This window comes from Saccoglossus kowalevskii, chromosome 7 (assembly GCF_978046115.1).
Source record: "Saccoglossus kowalevskii chromosome 7, keSacKowa6.1, whole genome shotgun sequence".
Taxonomy (NCBI): domain Eukaryota; kingdom Metazoa; phylum Hemichordata; class Enteropneusta; family Harrimaniidae; genus Saccoglossus; species Saccoglossus kowalevskii.
Window position 1 is genome coordinate 35087428 of NC_140647.1, and position 22728 is coordinate 35110155.

The 22728-nt window shown below is 34.3% G+C and overlaps 2 protein-coding genes across 5 annotated transcripts in view; one reads left to right on the forward strand and one right to left on the reverse strand.

Annotated features, from left to right (window-relative positions):
- The window catches only part of LOC102805177 (ras-associated and pleckstrin homology domains-containing protein 1-like), a 45385-nt gene extending 41846 nt beyond the window's left edge, over positions 1-3539 (forward strand). For all 4 annotated transcript variants that reach the window (XM_085501506.1, XM_085501509.1, XM_085501507.1 and 1 more), the window contains one exon: positions 80-3539. In XM_085501506.1, the coding sequence (XP_085357632.1) occupies positions 80-1045 (966 nt within the window). In that variant the 3' untranslated portion in view covers positions 1046-3539. The remainder of the gene's footprint in view (positions 1-79) is intronic.
- Positions 3540-3655: 116 nt separating this feature from the next.
- The window catches only part of LOC100375891 (E3 ubiquitin-protein ligase ubr3-like), a 44014-nt gene continuing 24941 nt past the window's right edge, over positions 3656-22728 (reverse strand). Inside the window, exons 18-34 of the mRNA XM_085501510.1 lie at positions 21502-22196; positions 17833-17924; positions 17045-17197; positions 16568-16701; positions 15592-15702; positions 15200-15403; positions 14329-14459; positions 13469-13551; positions 13033-13141; positions 11732-11829; positions 11437-11567; positions 8867-8965; positions 8108-8233; positions 7554-7745; positions 6420-6629; positions 5690-5829; positions 3656-4745 (exon numbers count right to left, since the gene is read on the reverse strand). Of these exons, the coding sequence (XP_085357636.1) occupies positions 4628-4745; positions 5690-5829; positions 6420-6629; positions 7554-7745; positions 8108-8233; positions 8867-8965; positions 11437-11567; positions 11732-11829; positions 13033-13141; positions 13469-13551; positions 14329-14459; positions 15200-15403; positions 15592-15702; positions 16568-16701; positions 17045-17197; positions 17833-17924; positions 21502-22196 (2826 nt within the window). The 3' untranslated portion in view covers positions 3656-4627. The remainder of the gene's footprint in view (positions 4746-5689; positions 5830-6419; positions 6630-7553; positions 7746-8107; positions 8234-8866; positions 8966-11436; positions 11568-11731; positions 11830-13032; positions 13142-13468; positions 13552-14328; positions 14460-15199; positions 15404-15591; positions 15703-16567; positions 16702-17044; positions 17198-17832; positions 17925-21501; positions 22197-22728) is intronic.

A 22728-nucleotide genomic window follows, 5' to 3' on the forward strand; every position in this document is an offset into this window, starting at 1 on the left:
GAAATTCACAGAAATCAGCATTACCGTAATTCCTGGTTGTTTACAGACAAGATTTTAATAGTTATGTTTTCATTTTTAGAGTTCTAAAAGCAGTGTTGAATTAACAAGTGGAACTCCTCAAACTAAACATCCAGTCATTGGTGTACCTTTACCAGGGATACTTAAACCTTCGCCTACCCATCATGCAGTGGAACCACCCAAACATGCAAACGTTGATATGGACATACAGTCACAGTTATTACAGTTAGAACTTGATTTAGAGAAACAAAAAACATACAATCCAACCCATCAGCAAATTTCACCGTGGTCATCGCCTGTTGCATCGAAAAGTGGAACGGATGAAGTAGATGGCAATGCCAATGCCATCACTAAAGTTCATGTAACTGCCAAAGATACAGAGGCTGTTTCTGTTATTGTAAAACCTCCAACCGGATTAACTAAGCATGAATCACTAAAAAAGAGCAAGCCACCGCCACCTCCAAAAAGGAGTGCTGATACGGTCACAACACTGTCACGAAGTGTGTCTGTGGGTAGTGCTGCCAGAGGGGGTATAAGTCCATTAAGAGACAGCCAAAAGCATGTTCAGTTTAAGGAGAGCCCTGACATTAGCTCATCAGCTCCAGCGAGGCCAAGCTCAGATGAAAGGTTTCCACCACCGCCATTCCCTGTCTACCAAAGATATTCAGCTTGTAGCACGCCAACAACCCCCAGTTTTCCTGCCCCTCCTTCCCCCTTAACTCCAGGCTTTCAGGCTGGCCTAACATCACCACCGACACCAAACTATCCTGCCCCACCACCATGGATACCAGCAGATAATGAGTCAAGGCCTAGAGCAGCAACCAGTACAGATAAAGTCAGTAATCTGGCAATGAATGCAGGATTTCTCGCTGATTTACAGAAAGCGATCCGAGGACCACCACAAAATCCACAACAGGAGACTGGAGAAAAGAAAGCGCCTCCACCACCACCTAAAAGAAGTGGTGAATCTGCTACAAGTAGATCAAGCAAAAAACATCCTCCTCCTCCTCCTCAAAGGTTTACATAAATTAAACATTCCGTTTTTATACTATAAATTTTACCATTACATGTACTCCTTATAGATTTCAAAGTGTAAGTTACAACACAGAGTGCCATATACAAATTATAAAGTCCTAAGATATTTGTGAACAGACTCTTATTTGTGAATGGTTGTCAAGATCTCAGGAATGAGAAAACCACAAGATTTGTTTTTGCTCCCCAATAATCTTCCAATCTTGTCGTATTCACTGACCTGTATAACTATTTGGATCAGTGGACATGATGAAGGAAAAAAATAGAACACTATTTGCGGCAGCAAAAAACAAATTTTGTGGTTCTCCCACCCTCAACGAGAACTCAACGGCCATTTTTATCTGTCTATTGTACTGGTAAACCCAGATTTTTGAAATAGACACACAAACATGGCCAATCAAATCAATCATTGCTTTATTCAGTTAAATATTTATACAAGTTTGTACAACGACATCAGCTGTTATAATATATGTTTATGTATTTCATGGACCAGAGATGGTGGCACCGACTGAACCTAATCCATTCTTGTTTGTATTGACTAAATAGGAGAACAGCAACATACAACAGTGTTATTTTCACTTAGTGGAACATACAACAGTGCTATTTTCACTTAGTGGAACATTAAAATGCATTCGCTATTTGATATACTAGTATATGAATTCATTGTCTACAGATAATTCACACTACAACATGCACAAATTGGACATACAATGAAATGGCAGACATTACAGCGAGCACAAAGTTTTCTTTGATGTTTTTTTTCTTCCACAGTTGCATTCTCTGTACTCCTAGTGTCTAATATTTGACAACCATATTTTTTTTTGCCAAAATTTTGGTGCTTTTCAGTTATTTGTCAATGATTTCTTTGTTGATTTTGGATCAAAGTGACATCTTACGATAGGTCAATAACAACATTTTTGAAAAAATGTGTAAACAATTTATTTTGTGAAAAGTGACAAAAATGAAATGTTTGTTCTTGCACATTTGGTATAAATAAAAAGTAGGTTCATGTAAATACTGTAAAACCATTTATTTTCACTGACATTCAATTTCACTATTTTGATGTTTTGAGCATAATCACTTTGTACGTAGATTTAATTTAGTGAATTTTACTTATCAGTAAAAATAGCAAAATTAAAACCCAGAGAATAATTAATGCATTTACAGTAAAAACAAATTTGAAAGATTTGCATTATATATATTTTTCTGATTGAATCAAGAAGAGAATGTAAAACCAATGAAAAACATTTTCCTGTTAAAAGTGTATTTTTTTGTTTCCAATCTTGCCAACGTAAATTACCATGGTAACAAAATTTTTACTAGTTATAATCGTATCATTGAGATTTAAGGAAATATTAATAATAATTTTAATAATATTGTTAATTATGCGTATCAGAAAGCTGTGAACATTTTTGTTTTGAAAATTTATAAAACATTTACCCAAGGAATTCCTAAAGGTCTTTGTGTCTTCCCTTCAATCTACTTATGTGGAATTCAAATTTATTCAAATGATTATAATCGATTTGAGTTAAAGTGGATTTATCAAGTTGTTTACAATTGTCATTTGAAATTTATAAAACATTTGTTTCATATAATAAAACCTTTCACAGCTTTCTGAATGTAGTGTATCTAACCTATTTATTCCAGTAGATTAAATAATTCTTGTTGTACATATAGTGCACGGTGTGAACATTTACAATTTACCGCTTAGTATAAATAATGTATTATTTTGATTGTACACTGCATGGTATAAAAGTAATGGCGTCTATTTTGGCTGGGGGTGTCAGTTGATTAAAAGACACAATCTGCATAACTATATAAAATAAGTTTGTTGCCATGTTAGTAATGATTTTTAAACTGTAAAATATAGATATCAATTCGGCACACACACATTGCATAGCTTTCGATATTGTACAGTGTACACATTTTTGCAGGTACAATGTATGTGATAAATTTTGTATCTGTAATCAGAGACATGTGCAAAATATTGATTGGTATACCGCCTCTATGATGGTTTATTGTAATATTTTCCTGATTTAGTTTTGAATTAATTTGTTACTACTCGCGGTGAACAGGTTTGTTTTACAAATACTATACATTATAATGCTTTACTATATCGGATGTTCTATATTACTACTACTGCCTGGTATTACACATGTGTATCTTTGTTCTGAAAATAGAAGACTTACAGGGTTCTGTATCATGTGGTAATTTTGTCCCGAGTACAATCTGCTGTCTTATTTCATAGCCAATCACTAAACTCCTACATTCTCCAGATATTTATTGCACCATTGCATGATGGGTAAATGTTTGGCTCAGTTCTTTGTAGAAACAAGATGGCAACCGTGTGCATCACGATGTAATCCAACAGAACATCCTGTGGACCAGAAACTAACTAATATTATAACTGGCATATTTTATTGTGTTTTAGAATAACTATATTGTTAATATGAGGATTTCAACTGAAACATTAAATATATTTACAACAATTGTTCAGTTTCAGTGTCAATATTTTGATCTCAGATAATTCATTTCCAACATTACAGATACTGTCGTGTCTTTATCACCTTTGTAAATAGACAAATGAAGTGCGGTCACAGAATAATTTATACTATTGCTCAATTTATTTACAGATATTTACAAAAAATCATGTACATACAACAGCTGTTTGCAATTAATAAATAACTTCAACTAAAATTTTAACAGAAAAAAATTAAAACAATTCCGTTTTAAAAACACAAAAAAAAAATGTACTAGGTGTATTATGGTTGTTATCCACTGTAAATGAATGAAGTGTATTTCAATATGTTGTCTTCTATGATTTAAATCATGCGATGTTAAATTGCTAACCAATTTTAAAATCAAACAAGTTATCTAACAACTCGGAGTACATAAACGATTTTCTTACATACATAATTGCTATTATACTTGCGTGGTTCGCTCTTAGAAGCCTTAAATCAGGGAATTTAAATCAAAATATGACTCAACAACAAGTGTGGTGTACAACCAATCTTTAAGATTCATACTATCAGGATACCATAATAAAATGAAAAGTTATGGTCACCGAACGATGTTTCGAGTCGTAATTAGCATTTTTACACTGGTTTTCATGGTAGGATTATTTTGCTCGATGATGTGAATATCAAAATTAATTTAGCGAATTTCCGGGGAGGTAACAGTTTCCCCATTACATACAATGAGAGGTTGTCTCCCATAATGCATTGCATATCTGCAGTAACATGAATTTTAACTCTACGCAAACTGCCTTAAATTCTAATTTGAAAATGTCAATCTTACACTGCTTGTTGCAAGGTACTGACTAAATAATGTTGGTGAATAAACTGCAGCAAAATTTAGCCATGTATAACTGTTACAATATATAATGTCAATATTATATATGAAATGAAATCATTGATATGTTCATATACCAATCTACGTATAAGACGTATTTAAAACACGAAATGGCTACTAGTCGGCTATTTTGTATTGTATCGTTACAAAAAAAACCAAAAAACGATACATATTTGAACCATGATGTCAGTTTGGCTAGAAATTATCATGTGACTGTATTGACCAATCAGAGTGAATTATTATGCCATACCCATCTCTTACACGAATGATCTACAGCAAGTTGACGCCATAACTGTTGTAATACTCTGAACCGCTCTTTGCTGAGATACAGCGGTTTACCACGTCTGAAACAGAATTAAAATCAAAGTAAGCTTAGAAAGAACGCGTCTGAAAATATTTGAGACATATTGAAAATTAATTCAAAATGTAAGATTAGCCTTTTAAACAAGAAACTTAACAAATATCTTTTGTCTGCTACTTGAGATGTACAAAAATGTGATCCATAGTATTGATGTTTATAATACTCTGAGAAAATAAATTCGATTGTACATCTGTGTTTTCCTGTGCATTTTATTATTCCAGAGCATCTCTGCCACAAGTTCAATTTAAATATCAGTTTTTGGCTTATAAATATGCATGGTTTTCAACATGACTGGATTACCCAGGAGCATCTATGAACCAAATTTCAATCAAATGATTATGCATATTAGACAATTAATATGCTCGAATTTGAATCTAAATTTAATCAGGTCTTAGCATATATACCAAGTTTTATTGAAATAATGCAATAATTGGTTTTTGAGATATAGTTGGAAATTGGATGTTATGCAAATTAGGCAATTATTATGCATGATTTCAACCCAAAACCTCTGAGGTTTATGCATTGTCCCGGGGCACATACAGTGTATATACAATGTTTCATTAGAGAGTGATGATTAATTCATGAAAAAATCTTCACAAAATGAACAAATCTAAGAAAGGTCTATCCAAGGTACATGTACACCAAGTATCAAAGCATTCAGTCTTGTAGTTTTCAAGAAGAAGTCGAAAAGTAAATTAGCCAAATTTTAAGTCAATCTACTCAGAAGTTTAAAATATTTATTTTTTTACAGATACTTGCCATACCTTCTTACTGAATGACCAACTCACAGGTACATGTGGGTAATAATCAAAGTATTCATACAAACCAGGAAACAAGTACTGGATATAAATAATAATGCAAAAGAAGCACTGTTGAAAAAAAATGCCATAAAAGTTTTCAAAACTAGACAGTAATTTTGAGACTCACCTTAAATCTTTATCTTCTTCACCATGACTGTCTAAGTACAGTGATCCCCACAAACATGCCCTTTGACCCCGGACTATTATAACAGTAGAGGAATTAATTCCTTGGTAAAGAGCAGTCCCAGATCCACAGTTCATAGCGTGCTGCAAAACCAAGAATATAAAGAATAGCATACAAAGTAGGTTTCATCACAACTCAGTGTGGGAAGGTCTTAGAATATAGGGACACATGCAGTATTAGGAAGATATAGGGCATTTCATTGATAATTGCCATCATTTATGTGTATATAGCAAGTCAGAAGAAAATTTGGACTACGCACTGCTTAGCCTGACATGAAGGCATGAGTAGTGCCTTCGCCAGCCAAACGACATCAGGCCTTACTAACGCCTGACAGAATAGTGTATGTCTCGTTGCAAGATCAATACTGCGAATTCAAAAAGTTCACGCCTTCTTGCAATGAGTTTCAATGAATATTCATTTTGCCGGTACCTTATCACACATTATATCAACAAACAAATAAACTTACTGATGGCTGTCACTATCTGACGTTCCTGCAATTTGATTGCTACTGCCAACAAATTGTTGGGGGAAGTAAAAAACTACATCGTTCTGTCAGGCATGTGTTAGGTTTGGCGCATCACGGAGGGCACAACTAACATGACCTTGTCAGGCTATGCACTGCTGAGAAAACTGAGGAAATGACAAATTTATGATTTTTCATGTCACAACTCACCTGCACAGATTCCAATTTATTGTCATGTTTGCAGCAATCGCTTTTCAGACAAACCACAGTACCACAGACTAGACACACAGCTGGTTCTTTTGGTACTTGGCAACAAACGTGACATGTTTTCTTTCGATAATACTGAAATAACTTATCATAACTTTGCGGTAGTTCTAATAGTCTTGGTGCATAGAAAGTCGGGTTATATAATAATAAATTCTAAAAATAAAAAATATACATAGATATGAAACTATCACTAAAGAAATGTAATAGATTATAAAATAAACAAAACGACTGATATAGCTCTGAAGTTGATGATATCTGAAAGAAATCTGATCCACAGAAGATTGAAACTATTGTGATGATCACAAAATGATCAAATCTAAAAGAATTCTTCATTCCAGGCTGGCCATTTTCATGAGAAAGTCAAAATTGTTTACCCAAAATGACAAAAATATTCACCAACCAAGGTACATATAAAATATCAAAGCAATTGAACTAGCCATTAACAGTCAAAACTTTTTACCAAAACTGACAAAATCATTCACTCAACCTGGAGAACTGAAGTTATTGTCATTAAACAAACAAATGTCATAGAGGTTCACCCAAGGTAGATATAAAACATCAAAACAATTGAGCCAGTCAAGTACAGCATTATTATTAACAGTGAAAAAGTACAGAAAATAATTGTAAACCTGTAGAATCTGCCGACATAGAATGCAGCAAGTAAATAACAACAAATAAACAACATAAATGGTATGTACTATTAATACTACTTCAAAGTAAACTTATTCTGCATGTGTGACTCAAAATAAATCAAACTGACACTCACACATGTGAGAAAGACATGCAATGACATTTCATAGCCACATATTGGTTCAAGTCACAGATGCTGTACATGTTTACTATATTTACCTTACCATGTATTCAGTGTTATTTACAAGCTTTACTTCCTTGTCACCAACTAACATGTGTTCTATGACATGTTCCTTTTAGTGCACATACAAAAACGAGTCACAACTAATAGCAAATTACCATGCAGTTGCCGGACATTACCTTCACAAGAGAACCCTCATGGCAAGCATGCAGGGCACAATAAAACACTTGCTGATTCGATAATGTTAGCTAATCACAATGACTCACCTTACTAGTCTGCTGTTGCTTCCAAACAAACTTACTCAACTCTTCACACCACATTTTAATGACCAGCTTGGGATTACTATGAGCAAAGTGTAGACATCGTAGACTGTATACGACTTGTCTTGACTGACTTGGTTGAGATACTCTACATAACCCCAGATAATTCACCAGCACTTCAAACTCCAAATCTTCATTCTATGTAACAAACGATAAATTCTTTTTTCACTGATAGAAATTTCAGGATTGTACAAAATGTGTGAAGATGAAAAGACTCTGAGAAGAACCAGAGAAATTTTCAGTTAAAATTTTTTGTGATTTTCAGTGACTCACAAAATTTGCAAAAATTTATAAAAAATACTCTGAATCTTCCTGACCAAACCACTTGATGCTCAGAAATAAGCAAGAGAATAAATATGTGGATATTTTTTGCTTCAAACATATTTGCCATCATTCTACATTTTAAATTTGCATTTCCTAATAGGGTACGATACTGTAAAAGCATTTAATTTCACTATTTTGATATTTTGTGCAATTTCACTGGATAAATAATATCATACCTGGCAGATTGGAAGAGATTCTTTGAAGATGAAATGTTGTAATAATGCAGATATTCTTAGAAATGGAAGACAATGCTGTTGAATGGAATCCTCTACACTCTGTGGTGACCACACAGCTTGACAAATCTATAATCAGAACATTGATATGTACAATTTACACTACAGCGTCAAAAACAAAATATATAGTTGCAAGCAGCAATGAGTATGTACATTTTTTTTCATAGAAAACGTATATAGTATTTGCCGCATAACTAGATGACCCTTTTCACTTCATACAGTCTAGAAGTGGATGTCAAGTTTTTTATTCCATTGTCTTGAAGTGAGTTTTTCAATTTTTTGCCTGAATGTACAAAGTGTAGAAAAACTGAAAGAAAATCAATCTGAAAAATGAACCAGAAATCCAAACTAACAAATTTTGTACTACTGAGCTTTTACTGCTCATATATGCAATGCATTATGGGAGAGAACCTCACTGTATACAATGGGAAACTATTATCACACTGAAAACTTACTAAATTAAGGAAATTTTGAGTTTTGCACAATTAAAAATAATTTCACCACAGAAACCAGTGCTAATTTTTAGAACATTTTTCACACCATTTCAAAGTGTTTTACCCCAATTATTTTGCTATCCCATGATATTAACCTATAATAATGAAAGCCCGAAAAGTTGACATTACTTTCTATTAATAGTCAGAACTTTTCCATACAATGTAGTCGCTTACATTATTATATGTACATTATTGAAGGAGAACTTACAGCAATGCCTGGTAACATATCTGCATCCAGGTAAAGCCAACATGGTGTCAATAATGAAATGACATGACTTAATAAACCTTCCAATGTGAAATCTTCATCCTGTATTGAAGATACAAGAAGAAAATTAATAAAATCATTTAAAAATTGAACAAGCAGCCTGTCGGCTAAGATAGCTCCGCTGTTAGCAATGCACATGGCAATTAAAGAACAGAAGACAAGAACAAGAAGTCGAAAATGTTACTTTTTACCAAAAATGACAAAAATATTCACCAAAATTAGAGAATTAAAGATATCATTACAAAATGAACAAATCTGAGAGAGGACCACATATAGTACCTATATATGCAATATCAAAGCAATTGCACTTGCGGTTTTTAACAAGAAGTTAAAAATATCACTTTTTACCAAAAATGACAAAAATATTCACCAAAATTAGAGAATTAAAGATATCATTACAAAATGAACAAATCTGAGAGAGGACCACATGTAGTACCTATATATGTAATATCAAAGCAATTGGACTTGCGGTTTTTAACAAGAAGTTAAAAATATCACTTTTTACCAAAAATGACAAAACAAGCAGCCTGTCGGCTGAGATAGCTCCGCTGTTAGCAATGCACATTTCAATTAAAGAAGTGAAGACATCATTAGAAAATGAACAATATGAATAGTATCAAAGCAATCGGACTTACAGTTTTTAACAAGAAGTCGAAAATATCACTTTTTACCAAAAATTACAAAAATATTCACCAAAATAAATTAATTAGAGAATTGAAGATATCATCACAAAACGAACAAATCTGAGAGAGGTCCACATGTAGTACCTATATATGTAATATCAAAGCAATCGGACTTACAGTTTTCAACAAGAAGTCGAAAATATCACTTTTTACCAAAAATGACAAAAATATTCACCAAAATTAGAGAATTGAAGATATCATCACAAAATGAACAAATCTGAGAGAGGTCCACATGTAGTACCTATATATGTAATATCAAAGCATTTGCACTTGCGGTTTTTAACAAGAAGTCGAAAATATCAGTTTTTACCAAAAATGACAAAAATATTCACCAAAATTAGAGAATTAAAGATATCATTACAAAATGAACAAATCTGAGAGAGGTCCACATGTAGTACCTATATATGTAATATCAAAGCAATTGGACTTGCGGTTTTTAACAAGAAGTCGAAAATATCAGTTTTTACCAAAAATGACAAAAATATTCACCAAAATTAGAGAATTAAAGATATCATTACAAAATGAACAAATCTGAGAGAGGTACACATGTAGTACCTATATATGTAATATCAAAGCAATTGCACTTGCGGTTTTTAACAAGAAGTCGAAAATATCAGTTTTTACCAAAAATGACAAAAATATTCACCAAAATTAGAGAATTGAAGACATCATCACAAAATGAACAAATCTGAGAGAGGTCCACATGTAGTACCTATATATGTAATATCAAAGCAATCGGACTTGTGGTTTTTAACAAGAAGTCGAAAATATCAGTTTTTACCAAAAATGACAAAAATATTCACCAAAATTAGAGAATTAAAGATATCATTACAAAATGAACAAATCTGAGAGAGGTCCACATGTAGTACCTATATATGTAATATCAAAGCAATTGGACTTGCGGTTTTTAACAAGAAGTCGAAAATATCAGTTTTTACCAAAAATGACAAAAATATTCACCAAAATTAGAGAATTAAAGATATCATTACAAAATGAACAAATCTGAGAGAGGTACACATGTAGTACCTATATATGTAATATCAAAGCAATTGCACTTGCGGTTTTTAACAAGAAGTCGAAAATATCAGTTTTTACCAAAAATGACAAAAATATTCACCAAAATTAAAGAATTAAAGATATCATTACAAAATTAACAAATCTGAGAGAGGTCCACATGTAGTACCTATAGATGTAATATCAAAGCAATTGCACTTGCGGTTTTTAACAAGAAGTCGAAAATATCAGTTTTAACAAAAATGACAAAAATATTCACCAAAATTAGAGAATTAAAGATATCAACATGAAATGAACAAACCTAAGAGAGGTCTACCCAAGGTACATATATACCAAGTATCAAAGCATTTAGGCTTGTAGTTTTCAAGAAGAAGTCGAAAAAGTAAAACATTGACACGGACGACGACGACGGACGACGGACAATCACTCATATGATAAGCTCCGCTCGACAAAGTCGACAGCGGAGCTAAATATTCACCAAAATTAGAGAATTGAAGATATCATAATGAAATGAACAAATCTGAGAGAGGTCTACCCAAGGTACATATACACCAAGTATCAAAGCAATCAGGCTTGTAATTTTCAAGAAGAAGTCGAAAAAGTAAAACATTGACAGGGACGACGATGGACAATCACTCATATGATAAGCTCTGCTCGACAAAGTCGACAGCGGAGCTAAAAAAACTCAATTGTTATGAATCTAAGAGAAAAATCTTTTGTAGTAAATTACCCAGGTGTCAAGTGTCAAGATGCTACTGAAGTAGTATCAAAGCTATCATAAAGTGCAAATAAAATGGCCTGATACTAAGATCTTACCTCAATTTTCCACTTGCGTCCATTTTCTTGCCAGGCTATTCTTTCCCCCTCTGGGAATCTACAACTTACAATAGCCAAGGATTGAATGTAAAGCAAGGAATACATGCATTTGACTATGCATAAATATTGATCTGAAAAAAAAAATCACAAACACCTCAACATCAAAAGAATATGATTTCAACGTGTGTGTAGGTGTGGTCTATTTCGGTAAGAGCAGGTTTTGACTGTAATGTTTCAACTGTGAAAACACAGCAACTTTAAAATATACACTTCTAATAAAGTTACAACAAATTACCTTTTCGTAAGGGCTGTGGCAATGAAAGTACAAACTGAAGTAACATAGCTATCGCATCTTGATATAATAGAGGCACATCTTTCTTATCAACTGTTACACTAATTATATAAAAACAAAAGATTTCACGTCAATAATACCAAATATAATATGGAAGTGATGAAATATTATAACATTATTATACATCTCTCACCGCAACGCTATGAGTTACAGCGTGCCGTAATTTTGCGATATTTTACAGAGTATTTTCATCCTACCATAAAGGAAATACAAATTTCAAATACGCGAGTAAGCGTCCTCTAATAATAAAAACAAACATAGCTGCCACCAGGGTTTGACTGAACTCCATACAAAAAAGTTCACTAAATCTGTTCTAAACTTTTTGGATTTCGGCATTCCTATGATGTATCCTTGGAAGGAAAAGATGTTATAATAATAAGGTTATTACAAGAATACCTCAAAGTATGCACTCAGACAGTACGCTGTTGCTGCGCGTCGGTCAATACTCTCGCCGTACTGTCTTCCTGCATACTTTAAGCTATTCTCGTAATAACCTCATATTACAATCAAATTTGTGAAATAGTGATCCGATAGTGATCATTGTTTTAGCACAATTTTTGCAGATTCACCTTTTCTCAGAGATAAAAAATAATTAGCATTCCAATTATGAACAATTTTTAATTTTCTCAATTTAAACTTTGATTTTGATCAACTCAAATAAATCTGTTATAGTTGCAACTATACTATCTCATTATATTTTGGACAAATATTATGTCCAAAGTTGATATTCCATTAAAAACAAAATAATCAAACCATCATATAAAGACCACCTGTCTATAAAGACCACCCGTCTACAAAGACCACCCGTCTATTAAAGACCACCTGTCTATAAAGAAAACCTGTCTATAAAGACCACCTGTCTATTAAAGACCACCTGTTTATTAAAAACCACCTGTCTATAAAGACCACCTGTCTATAAAAGACCACCTGTCTATTAAAGACCACTTGTCTATAAAGACCACCTGTCTATAAAGACCACCTGTCTATTAAAGACCACCTGTCTATAAAGACCACCTGTCTATAAAGACCACTTGTCTATTAAAGATCACCTGTCTATAAAGACCACCTGTCTATAAAGACCACCTGTCTATAAAGACCACCTGTCCATAAAGACTATTTTAACAAAGTCCCTTAGATGGTCACTATACACAGGTTTGTCTGAATCATCATCAATGAACATTTTACTATTGATCACTGCAGACATAATGCAGCTTTAGGTACTTATTATATGGTAATATTCTCACCTTTTCTTCTCACTGTCCTTGTATATCTGTGTAAGACGGGACCATCTTGTTAATAATGGTAACTTGACAACTGTTGTACAGTGCATACTTAAAACATCAAGAAGAGCACCTGAGAAACAAAAGTATAATGACATACAATATACATTCATTCATGAAATCAAACTTGAGACAAAAATAACAATATTCACCTGCAACCTGATATATGTATTAGGAAGTTTTGAAAGTACATTAAGAAGAATTGGAAGCAGTTAATACAGTTTCCAGTTCATAATAAACACACGGTTAAAAATGAATGGATTAAAAACCCAAGTTATCTTTATGCAAATGAAATTGCTCTAAAATAATCATTTACGTCAATTTAAAGTCTAATCACTAGGGAAAGTGATGGAAAAAAATGAGTAAAAAAAATGAGTGCACATCACTTTAAGATACTTACCAATGCATGATCGCTTAGGTAATGAACAGTTCGTTGAAACCAGGGTACCTCCTCTTCTAACCAGTTCTAATTCTAAATTGGTTCTAAATAAGACAACAATCTGTTTACAACCAACTCAAAGACTAATGATCAGCACTCACCAGCATATTTTAATAAATTGATTAGGTTTTAATTAATTAATACAAACATTATTTTCAACTCTAATCCAATGAGGTCTGCACATTGTCTCAAAGCATCTATGTACAGAGTCTCAAAGAAATGCGATAATTGTCTGTTTAGATATCAGTATAAAAGCTGAAATGGGCAAACTATTATGTAAATTAGACATTTAGTATGCACAGATTTTAACCCAAAACTAATAAAGTCTGTACACTTTCTATGTACCAAATTTCATTGAAATGTGATAATTGGTTCTTGAGACATGGTTGGAATAGATACATTTTATGTATACATACATACATACAAACACAGACAGACAGACAGACAGACAGACAGACAGACAGACAGACAGACAGACAGACAGACAGACAGACAGACAGACAGACAGACAGACAGACAGACAGACAGACATGGTAATCATACATGTTAAATATTTCACAATGTTGTCAATATGAGGAAATGAACGATCAATTGACAGATTGTTTATTTTATTTTTTTGATAATGAAAATAGTGCAGATGAGAATCTGGTAATCATAGTCACAAACATCATACGGTTACCAGCTAAATAATTTATGCATAGAAAGAAGGTGGGAACAGGGTTGGTACTATACTGCATAAACTGGTCAATAAACTGGTAGGGAGGTGAAGATCAGTTCTCCTGCATGAAGTTGATTGTCAAAGTAGCAATAATCACACATACCTTGCTATAGAGTAGAAAAAAAGAAAAATGTTTTCTGAAGAATCTGGCTTGCCATAATTCTGATATGTTGGAGTGGTTGCTTTAGATATGTCTACCATGATACTCCCCATAGCAGTTGTCAATGGAGATGTCTAAGTCAAATAAGAGCATGGTATGCTTTGGTTAGAGTTGTAAGACGCACACACAACACAGACAATAGTTACTGCTGTAAACCACTTGGTGAGAAAATGTTTTGGAAATTGGTAAAAATCATGTAATTTTGTCCCAGTAATTTCACTGGCGTATATGACACAACATTTCAGCGACTTTTGTCTTGCCATAAAATTACCAAATGTAGATAAGATCAAAACTATAAGTATCTGAGTTTGCTAAAGATGGGGACAGCATTTCACTACAGTAAGATTTATAGTATTTCAAGTTTACAGCTTAACTTTTATTGTTTTTTCGAAAACAAACCAAATGCTAAAATTAGGAAAAAGGCATTGAAGATAGTGAGTATGAGAAATAATGAAATTATCACCAAAAAACAAACAACCCATGTTCTTTGCATACATTGTACATGCCAATAAATATATTTATATAATATGCAGATATCATTTTCCAGAAAGAAAACTATTGTCAGCTTTATCAGGATGTCCTGGGATGACTATATTGAGTTACCTTTGGAAAAATTATGCTACACAGTGACTATGTATAGGTGTGTGTTCAAATGTATGCGCACTATGTTCCATTCACCATGTAATGTGGTATACAAATTTTTAGCTCATGAATATTAACTGCAAGAAACACAAGCCATTCTCTGAACTGTTGATTCTACGGAAATGCATCTTAGTAACCAGAATTATTGTCTATATGCTGAATCCTAACTTACCGGAAGACGCTGGTATTTATTTAAGGCGGCTGCTAACTGCTGTGTCATAGTGCAATGATCAACTACTTTAGCAGGCAATTCACCCGACAAGCTAGTAGCTTGTGGTGTTATGGGTAACACTCCATTTGACAACTGTCGACATAATGGACAAGTAAATTCACCACGTGACACAGCTAAGTTCTGCGTCATGTGAACCTGCTCAGTCTGTAAAAAACAAACATTTCTGATCATCAGTAAGAATTTTTTACTTGATTAGTATTTTTCAAGTTTTAATTTCAGCAACTCAAAAAGATTGTAGTAAACAAACTAATATATGAATGACAAAATAAATAAAACAGAAAGACCTGAGCAACACTCATAGTGTGCCAAATAGTGAGTTAGCTTGTACATACCCTCAGAGACTGCATATATGACTTATGACAATGTAAGTGTAGACAATGACCACATGTCTGGACATGCACACCGCCTTCCCAACCAATACACATAGACAGTAAGCAGGATTCCTACAATTAGACACATAGAAATTAATTAGGGAAACAGTAACACACAATACAATTTTTTTTTTTTTTGTCGCCTTGTAATTTTTTCTGCAAACTTATTTTTTACATTCGATTGCCTCAGTGGGACAAAACCTGTATTGAAAACTTAATATTCCTAATGTCTTTCTTATGCATACCTGTAGTATAATACTTTAACATGTATGATTCAGTAGGGCTGGAGAAAACTACGGTTACAGTATAGTAATACATACATGTACACAGACAGGCCATGTTTGTTTAAATAATGGGCTTCACTTCATCTTGAAAATTATTGTGCACATTCCTCTCCTCTTGTTATCAAGCAATGATTTACAGCGATAACACATTTCAAAACACAATTTAAAGAGGCACTTCCAGTTAAGCCTAATCTCACAACAAATTTACTTTCTGGATTAAAATAACAATGGATAACAAAAGATAGATTAACTTTGTAAACAACATAAACAATAGTGTCCCATGATTCTTTGGTGCAATCCATGGGATTGAGCGGTTCCCCTTTAAACACATGTATTTTATAACAGCACAGTGTGCCTACAAATTTCATTGATCATGGCATATAGTCCATGCATTGTACTTTATTAAATTGTCAACAGTTGATGATGTGTTGATGTGTATTTGGAGAGAGAAATGACCACATTCAAACATCAACAAATCCATATGTGTAATTTTATATGCTGTCTGGGGAAGGCATGTCTGAGAAATGAGATAAAATGAATGAATGGTGATCTAAACATGTTAGATGGTATCAAGGTCAGTAGCATTTTAATAAAAGTAGAAAAAATCAACTTGAGTGAATGTAAAGAGATATAAATGTATGGTAATGACTCACTTCATTAAAGTACTTCTGTAAAGTACTCAGCCTGACATCATGTACTGAGCTGCACAGGTTACCTTGGTACAATGTCATACTATCACTAACTGGTAACTGACATGAATCACTATTCTGTGACCTATGACCCAGCACTGTAACATACAAAAGACATGTGATTATGGGCAGTGCTGATTAATAAATTACAGATACAGGTATGTGGTAACTAAGGTGTAGACAACAATTTTGGTTTTGTTTTCCATTAGCTCCAAACATCATTGAAGTTGACAGAGCACAGCATGTCTGTCATTTGTCCATCTGTCCATCTGTCAACAATTATATTTGACTTGTTCTAGAAAATCACTAGCTTTGATATTCAATACACGGGTACCTTGAAGTAGAGCTCAGATTTGTTCATTTCATAAGGATAAATTCAACCCTACTTTATATTATTATTATTATGTAAATTTTGAAATAAGATGCAGGAACTGTACTCACCACTTGTGGACTGCAACAGTACAACCATTCCCATGGGATTGTCCAATGTTGAGGGAGAGCTTTGTGAACATATAACACAGTCATATTCAACAACTACTGGCTTACGAGTAGCCTGCATGGCTGGCTCCTCAGTGCCAACGCTGTCTTCAACAACTGTATGTAATAACAAAACAGAAATGATCAAAAGATAACATATCAGATAATATAACCAGGTAATGTATTCATAATCTGGCAATAAAAACAATTGAATATACATATCTGTGAAAACTAGTGCAAGCGTGACATGTAAGTAGGCACATGTTTTTAGAGAAATACGTCGGTTGTCCCATAGAAACCGCTACTCCTTGCAACTAGATTTTTTACATGCACTGAGAATAGAAACACAGGACCAACAGCTTTACATTCCTTTCAAAAGACGTAGCAAAATATGACATGTGACTGAAGTAGTCTCTTTAACGCTAGTTGCATTTTGTGTTATCTGTCACTGAACTACACCGGCAAAGATAAGTACGTAGTCAGGTAATACAGGATTACATTGAGCTTAGCTATGCGTTAGTTGATACGATCACTCTACTGTCTGTATGCATATTACCATGACAACATGACAACATTAGACACGGAAGCGTCCTAGTCATCACATATGTTCAAATTTCATATAAACGAACTATGTATTTTATACATCACTGAGGAGCTTTTATCCTCTCTCTCTTCTCTACTCTACTCCACTCCACTCCTAACAGAGGAAATACAGTATTCTAATCTCATCAAAGATTGAATCAACTGCTCACCATCAGCTTCCATGGATTGCTCCAAAAATTTCTTCTGTTTGGATGCAAACTGTGCCAGTAGTTTTTGTTGTCTTTCCCTTGCTTTCCGTCTCCTGAAATGATAACCATCAATGTACACCATTAAATAATTTGAAGGGCATGTTTATCTACCTGTGCTGTCTAATGAACACACAGACAGGGTACATTCAGCCTTTATTTTTGTTATTTATTATTGTTCTGTTATTTATTTATTATCTAAAATTGTGATTTTTCATGAAACTGAAATTTTCTTTAAACTAATCTGACCCAAAACGTTTTTAGAAAATTTTCTAATATATGCTAAAACCAGAAACATATATTTTGAGTTTGGACAATAGCTGCACAAAATTATGTAAAAGACAAGGACACAGTTTGACTTATATAGAAGAAATGCAAAATGTGAATTAATTTATGCATCAAATTTTATTAAAATTCATTTAATAATTCTCGAAACTACAGTGAAACTATCTTAAACAAATCTAAATTATGCAAATTAGATCATTAATATGCACATATTTCAGAACATGTATGAACTAAGTTTCATTGATTCTATCAGGTGTCTCTTGAAATATCAATAGAAAAGCTTAAAGTGCCTGTGAAATGGCTGCTATTTTCACGCCTAAAATTATCCATTGATACATAAATATTATTACTTTTTTATGTTTCTAACCATGAATTATTTTTTTAAGTGAAAAAATGTGTTTTAAACTCAATCTACGGCAACTTTATTTTTGTGTATTTTAAAACGAGGCTCCTCATTAGCTTCTTATTTGCATACAGAAATTCCCCTTGTGACGTCAGAAGGGGAAGTCGCATGGCAGCTTGCATTGCCGATACGTGTAAATAAGGCAAATTTCTTCTGCAGTTTTCTCGTCTTTGACTAAATTTTCACTTATGTACTTGTTCGTCGAAGAGGAATGGCCCATAATGAACACATAGTATAAATTTTTGTTGCATGGGGTTGAGTTAGATGCGAAATATGTTCGTTCTGGTGTAGCTGGTCACCGTGATCGTCAGCGGCGCACGTTTGTACACTGTCGCTGGACAAAATAGAATTTGACGTCGGAATTATCTCGTTATTTAGCAGGTTACTTGGCATGTCACTACACTGTTTTATTTCATCGATCGTCTGAGTAAAACTTTCAAAATTAAAATTAAAGAGAACATATTTTGACATTCTAAACATTAGACCATAGTGATCACTGTAAAATAATTTAAAAAACGACAAATCACAGTTACTAAATAAATGACAGCCGCGTGGAAATAAATTGAAATTTTGTTGAAATAGGTCACGAGGAGGGCAAGTGCGTTAAAAGCGGCGTTTAATTGGATAACAAAAATAATCGAGATCGATTCTTATTTCAGAAATTATTACGCAGATCAAGCTGCAAGCATGGAGGTAAAACAAGAACAGAGGTGTGAATTCGACATTCAACACAAACCACCAAACAATTCAGAAACTTTTAGCCTTGGAAAATGAAAACAATTAGCAGTGTGTAAGGGCTGTGTAATGTCCTGTTTGTCCGACGCTTCATTTACGTGTCACTGTCAAAATTATTGCTACCTTTTACTTAACAGGGACTAAATGGTCTCTATGAAACGATAATCAGGATCGCAAAAAAGTCAACTCATTTGAAACACTTGCCGGACGTCTCTCTCTCTTCTGAAATCCGCCTCGGTGATCATGGTCCGGAATCTATTTCTTTCAAAAGTGTTGCGCCAGGTTTATGTTGTCGACGTTTCTCTTTAAACCTAGTTGTTTTTTTCATGGACGAGGACAGTTTTTTCAAAAAATGAATCTGAGGTTAAGTGGCTTTCGTCCACTGATGTCGCACCTTCGGATCGATTAGAAACGTGTGAATACTTACACTATGACTATATGTTTCACTGAAACTGCCCACAACACAACACAACATCTCTCTCTCTCAAAAAAAAGAAAATAGACAAAAAAAGAAAAAAACGCCGACTGAAAAATGTATATCGTTTAAAAGTATACTGAATGACCAGTGTTATTTCGGCTCAGGGGTATGACTTCCTCTCACACTTTGGCATTTGGTGGCTCACTTTCGGCGAGAGTCGGAAATCCGGAAACAGTCAACCGTTTCAGGATAGGTGAGCACCATTTTATATGAAATGATACGAGATGTACTTGAGATATTATTAGTGGAAATGTTGTATGCATGGAATATTTATTTAGGCTCCATTAACCCTTTTGTAATTAAAGTTGAATTATTGGATACATTTCATTTATAGCATTTGACAAATGAACTACAGTGGCCCCTCGCTAAGTCGCGGGTGTTGGGATCCAAGCAAAATCGCGACTTATCGAGGGCCGCGACTTATCGAGGGACCTTGTGAAAGAGTGAGGCTGTGCATTGAAAAACATATAAAAAGCACATATAAACCCTCGGTTTAGTTAATTGATGTATCATCATATGTGTCAGGCAGTATTCGAATAAAATCATGACTATGTTTGCTGTAAACACTGCAGTGATGCGTTGTTTATTTTGTTTGTGTCCCATAGTATGTTGGTCGTTTGCTGTTGCTTGCGATTTTGACGGTAACAGCTTCCAAAATGAACTAGTTTCATCGCAATTATAAACTAGTTCGTCAAAATAACCATCTTCATAGATAATTTCTCTCAGTTTTTTGGGAAAAGTTCGGACAGCGTCCATGTTCGCAGATCGAGCTTTGCCTTGGATTGAGACTGCGTGTTTAGCGTGTCTTCTTTGCCATCGCAAGAACCACCCTGGCCTCAAATTCAAAGTATTCGTATCCGAGTTGCGTGCTTTGCATTGGGTGATGGGACCTGAGAGTGGAGTTCTGACAGACCGTTCCTGAAGAAACGTAAACAGCTTCATCGATGTCATCATTGTTTTTCTGTTCAGTCCCGCCTCTTGGTCAACTTTGAAAACAAATGTACTCTTCATTTTTACCCACCCACAAATAGTGGGCTCACCCACTGCTAGATCACGTGCAACCCTTAACTTGGTTTCACCTCTTCTTGACACGGTCGATCGCTGTGAGTTTATGGCATACGAACAGACTGGATAGCTTTTGCTTTGCATGCTGCTCAGTTGAGAAATAGATATCAGATAATGAATTCAACTCATTGTAGCGAGTTTTATAGAGGTATACCAAAATGGGACCGGCCGAGAAGCATGTACGGTCACTACTCGACACCCCTGTTGACACGCTGAGTAAGGCCGCCGTCACCCATTGAATCTCAGCAATTGACAGACAGTAGGTGTTAAGTTGTCTCTTTAACGGTTAGTTAAAAAAACTATACCACGAAACATTAGTCTTTGTACTTCAAAACTGCTGTCAAAACACAATAGAAATTTTGGGAGCCATCCAAGTACCTGCGACTTAGCCGAATCGCGACTTAACGAGGCGCGACTTAGCACATTTTAGACTTCCTAGATTAACACATATAGTTGTGTTAGGTTTCAAAGCAGGATTTAAAACAGGGTTGCATGTAGGGAATTAGGGCTACCCAGACGAAAAATAAATACGTCAAGCTCAAATAACATGTGAAAACTAAAACTACTGATTTTGCATCATAACCGAGTTTACTACATACATGCATTTGTGTAGACGTTAAAAGACTTTAAAATACAACGTAATAAATAAGGTAGCAATTAAACTTACCTTTCAGCGACTGAATCTTTTTCAGTACATTCCGTATCACCTTGCTCCAATTGCACATGACAAATATTCTCCAATATTTTCTTGCAATCATTGCTTAATCTCGTCACTTTATCTAGAAATCGCTTAATGTAATACGGTCCATCACCAGCATGTAAACTTGAATCAACTTTACTGTCTTTTGTTGGGGGTTTATAAGAGTTCTCTTTCCCAGACAATTTAGAGTGTAGCTTCACTAACAGACTTAATAAGCTTTCATTGACTTGTATCGTCTCAGTGGAAGGCACTGCTGTTCTACTTCTAGCTGTACTACTAGATGTCTTAGGAATCATGCTAGGGCCACTACTACCTGCTTGTAATGATGCTGCTTGTGTCTGTCCAGATGACAGTATAGAGGCTAATGATGATGGAGTAGGAGCTGGTGTATGCCCCGCGGTATTAAGAGTCTGTCCCGGTGACGTTACCTGGGTTAATGATGCTGTGCTTGTACTAGCTGTCTCTGCTTCACTTGTATCCATACTTTCACCATCGCTGCTATCGCTATCTACGTTGTCTTGCATCGCTGTTATCTCACTGGATACAGCATCAGTAACAAAACCAGGTCCTGCCGATAAAAGACCAGCAGATGACACCAATACAAACACTTCATCATTTAACATAGATTCAAGTAACAGGTCTGCATTAGCTGTGGCATTTGCCTGAAAATTGAGAGTGAACAGTCAAAAACATAGTTTAACTATGGTGACTTTGCCATTTGTTATAGAATATTATTTCCCTTATCATAGTTCGTTTCAATATGAATATGCAATGTCATAATTAATTTTGAATACAAACAAGTTTTAGGATTGAACAGCAGTGGGAAAGCAGTCAAAAATAACTTTTTTCAAGGGAATTATTATTTATAGTCTTTGAAGCAGGTATTACTCACATCACATATTAAGGACATAAAATTAGCATATTTCTATGTGAGGGGGTATAATTCAGGCACACATTAGGGGCAGATATCTGCATGCAAGAGGGTATAATTTATGGCTTATATTGAAGAAAATAAATGTATTAATTTAGGTATAGCAAAGAAATTTGCAGAGGAGGTATAGTTTCCATGAATTCAGTCTTGAATCACAAATGTACATGTATCATGTCAACCAGCATTCAACTATTCAACTGTGCAACACATCAAAATAACATCACATGCTCAAAAATTGTGAGCATAGAAGTAAATTTGAACAG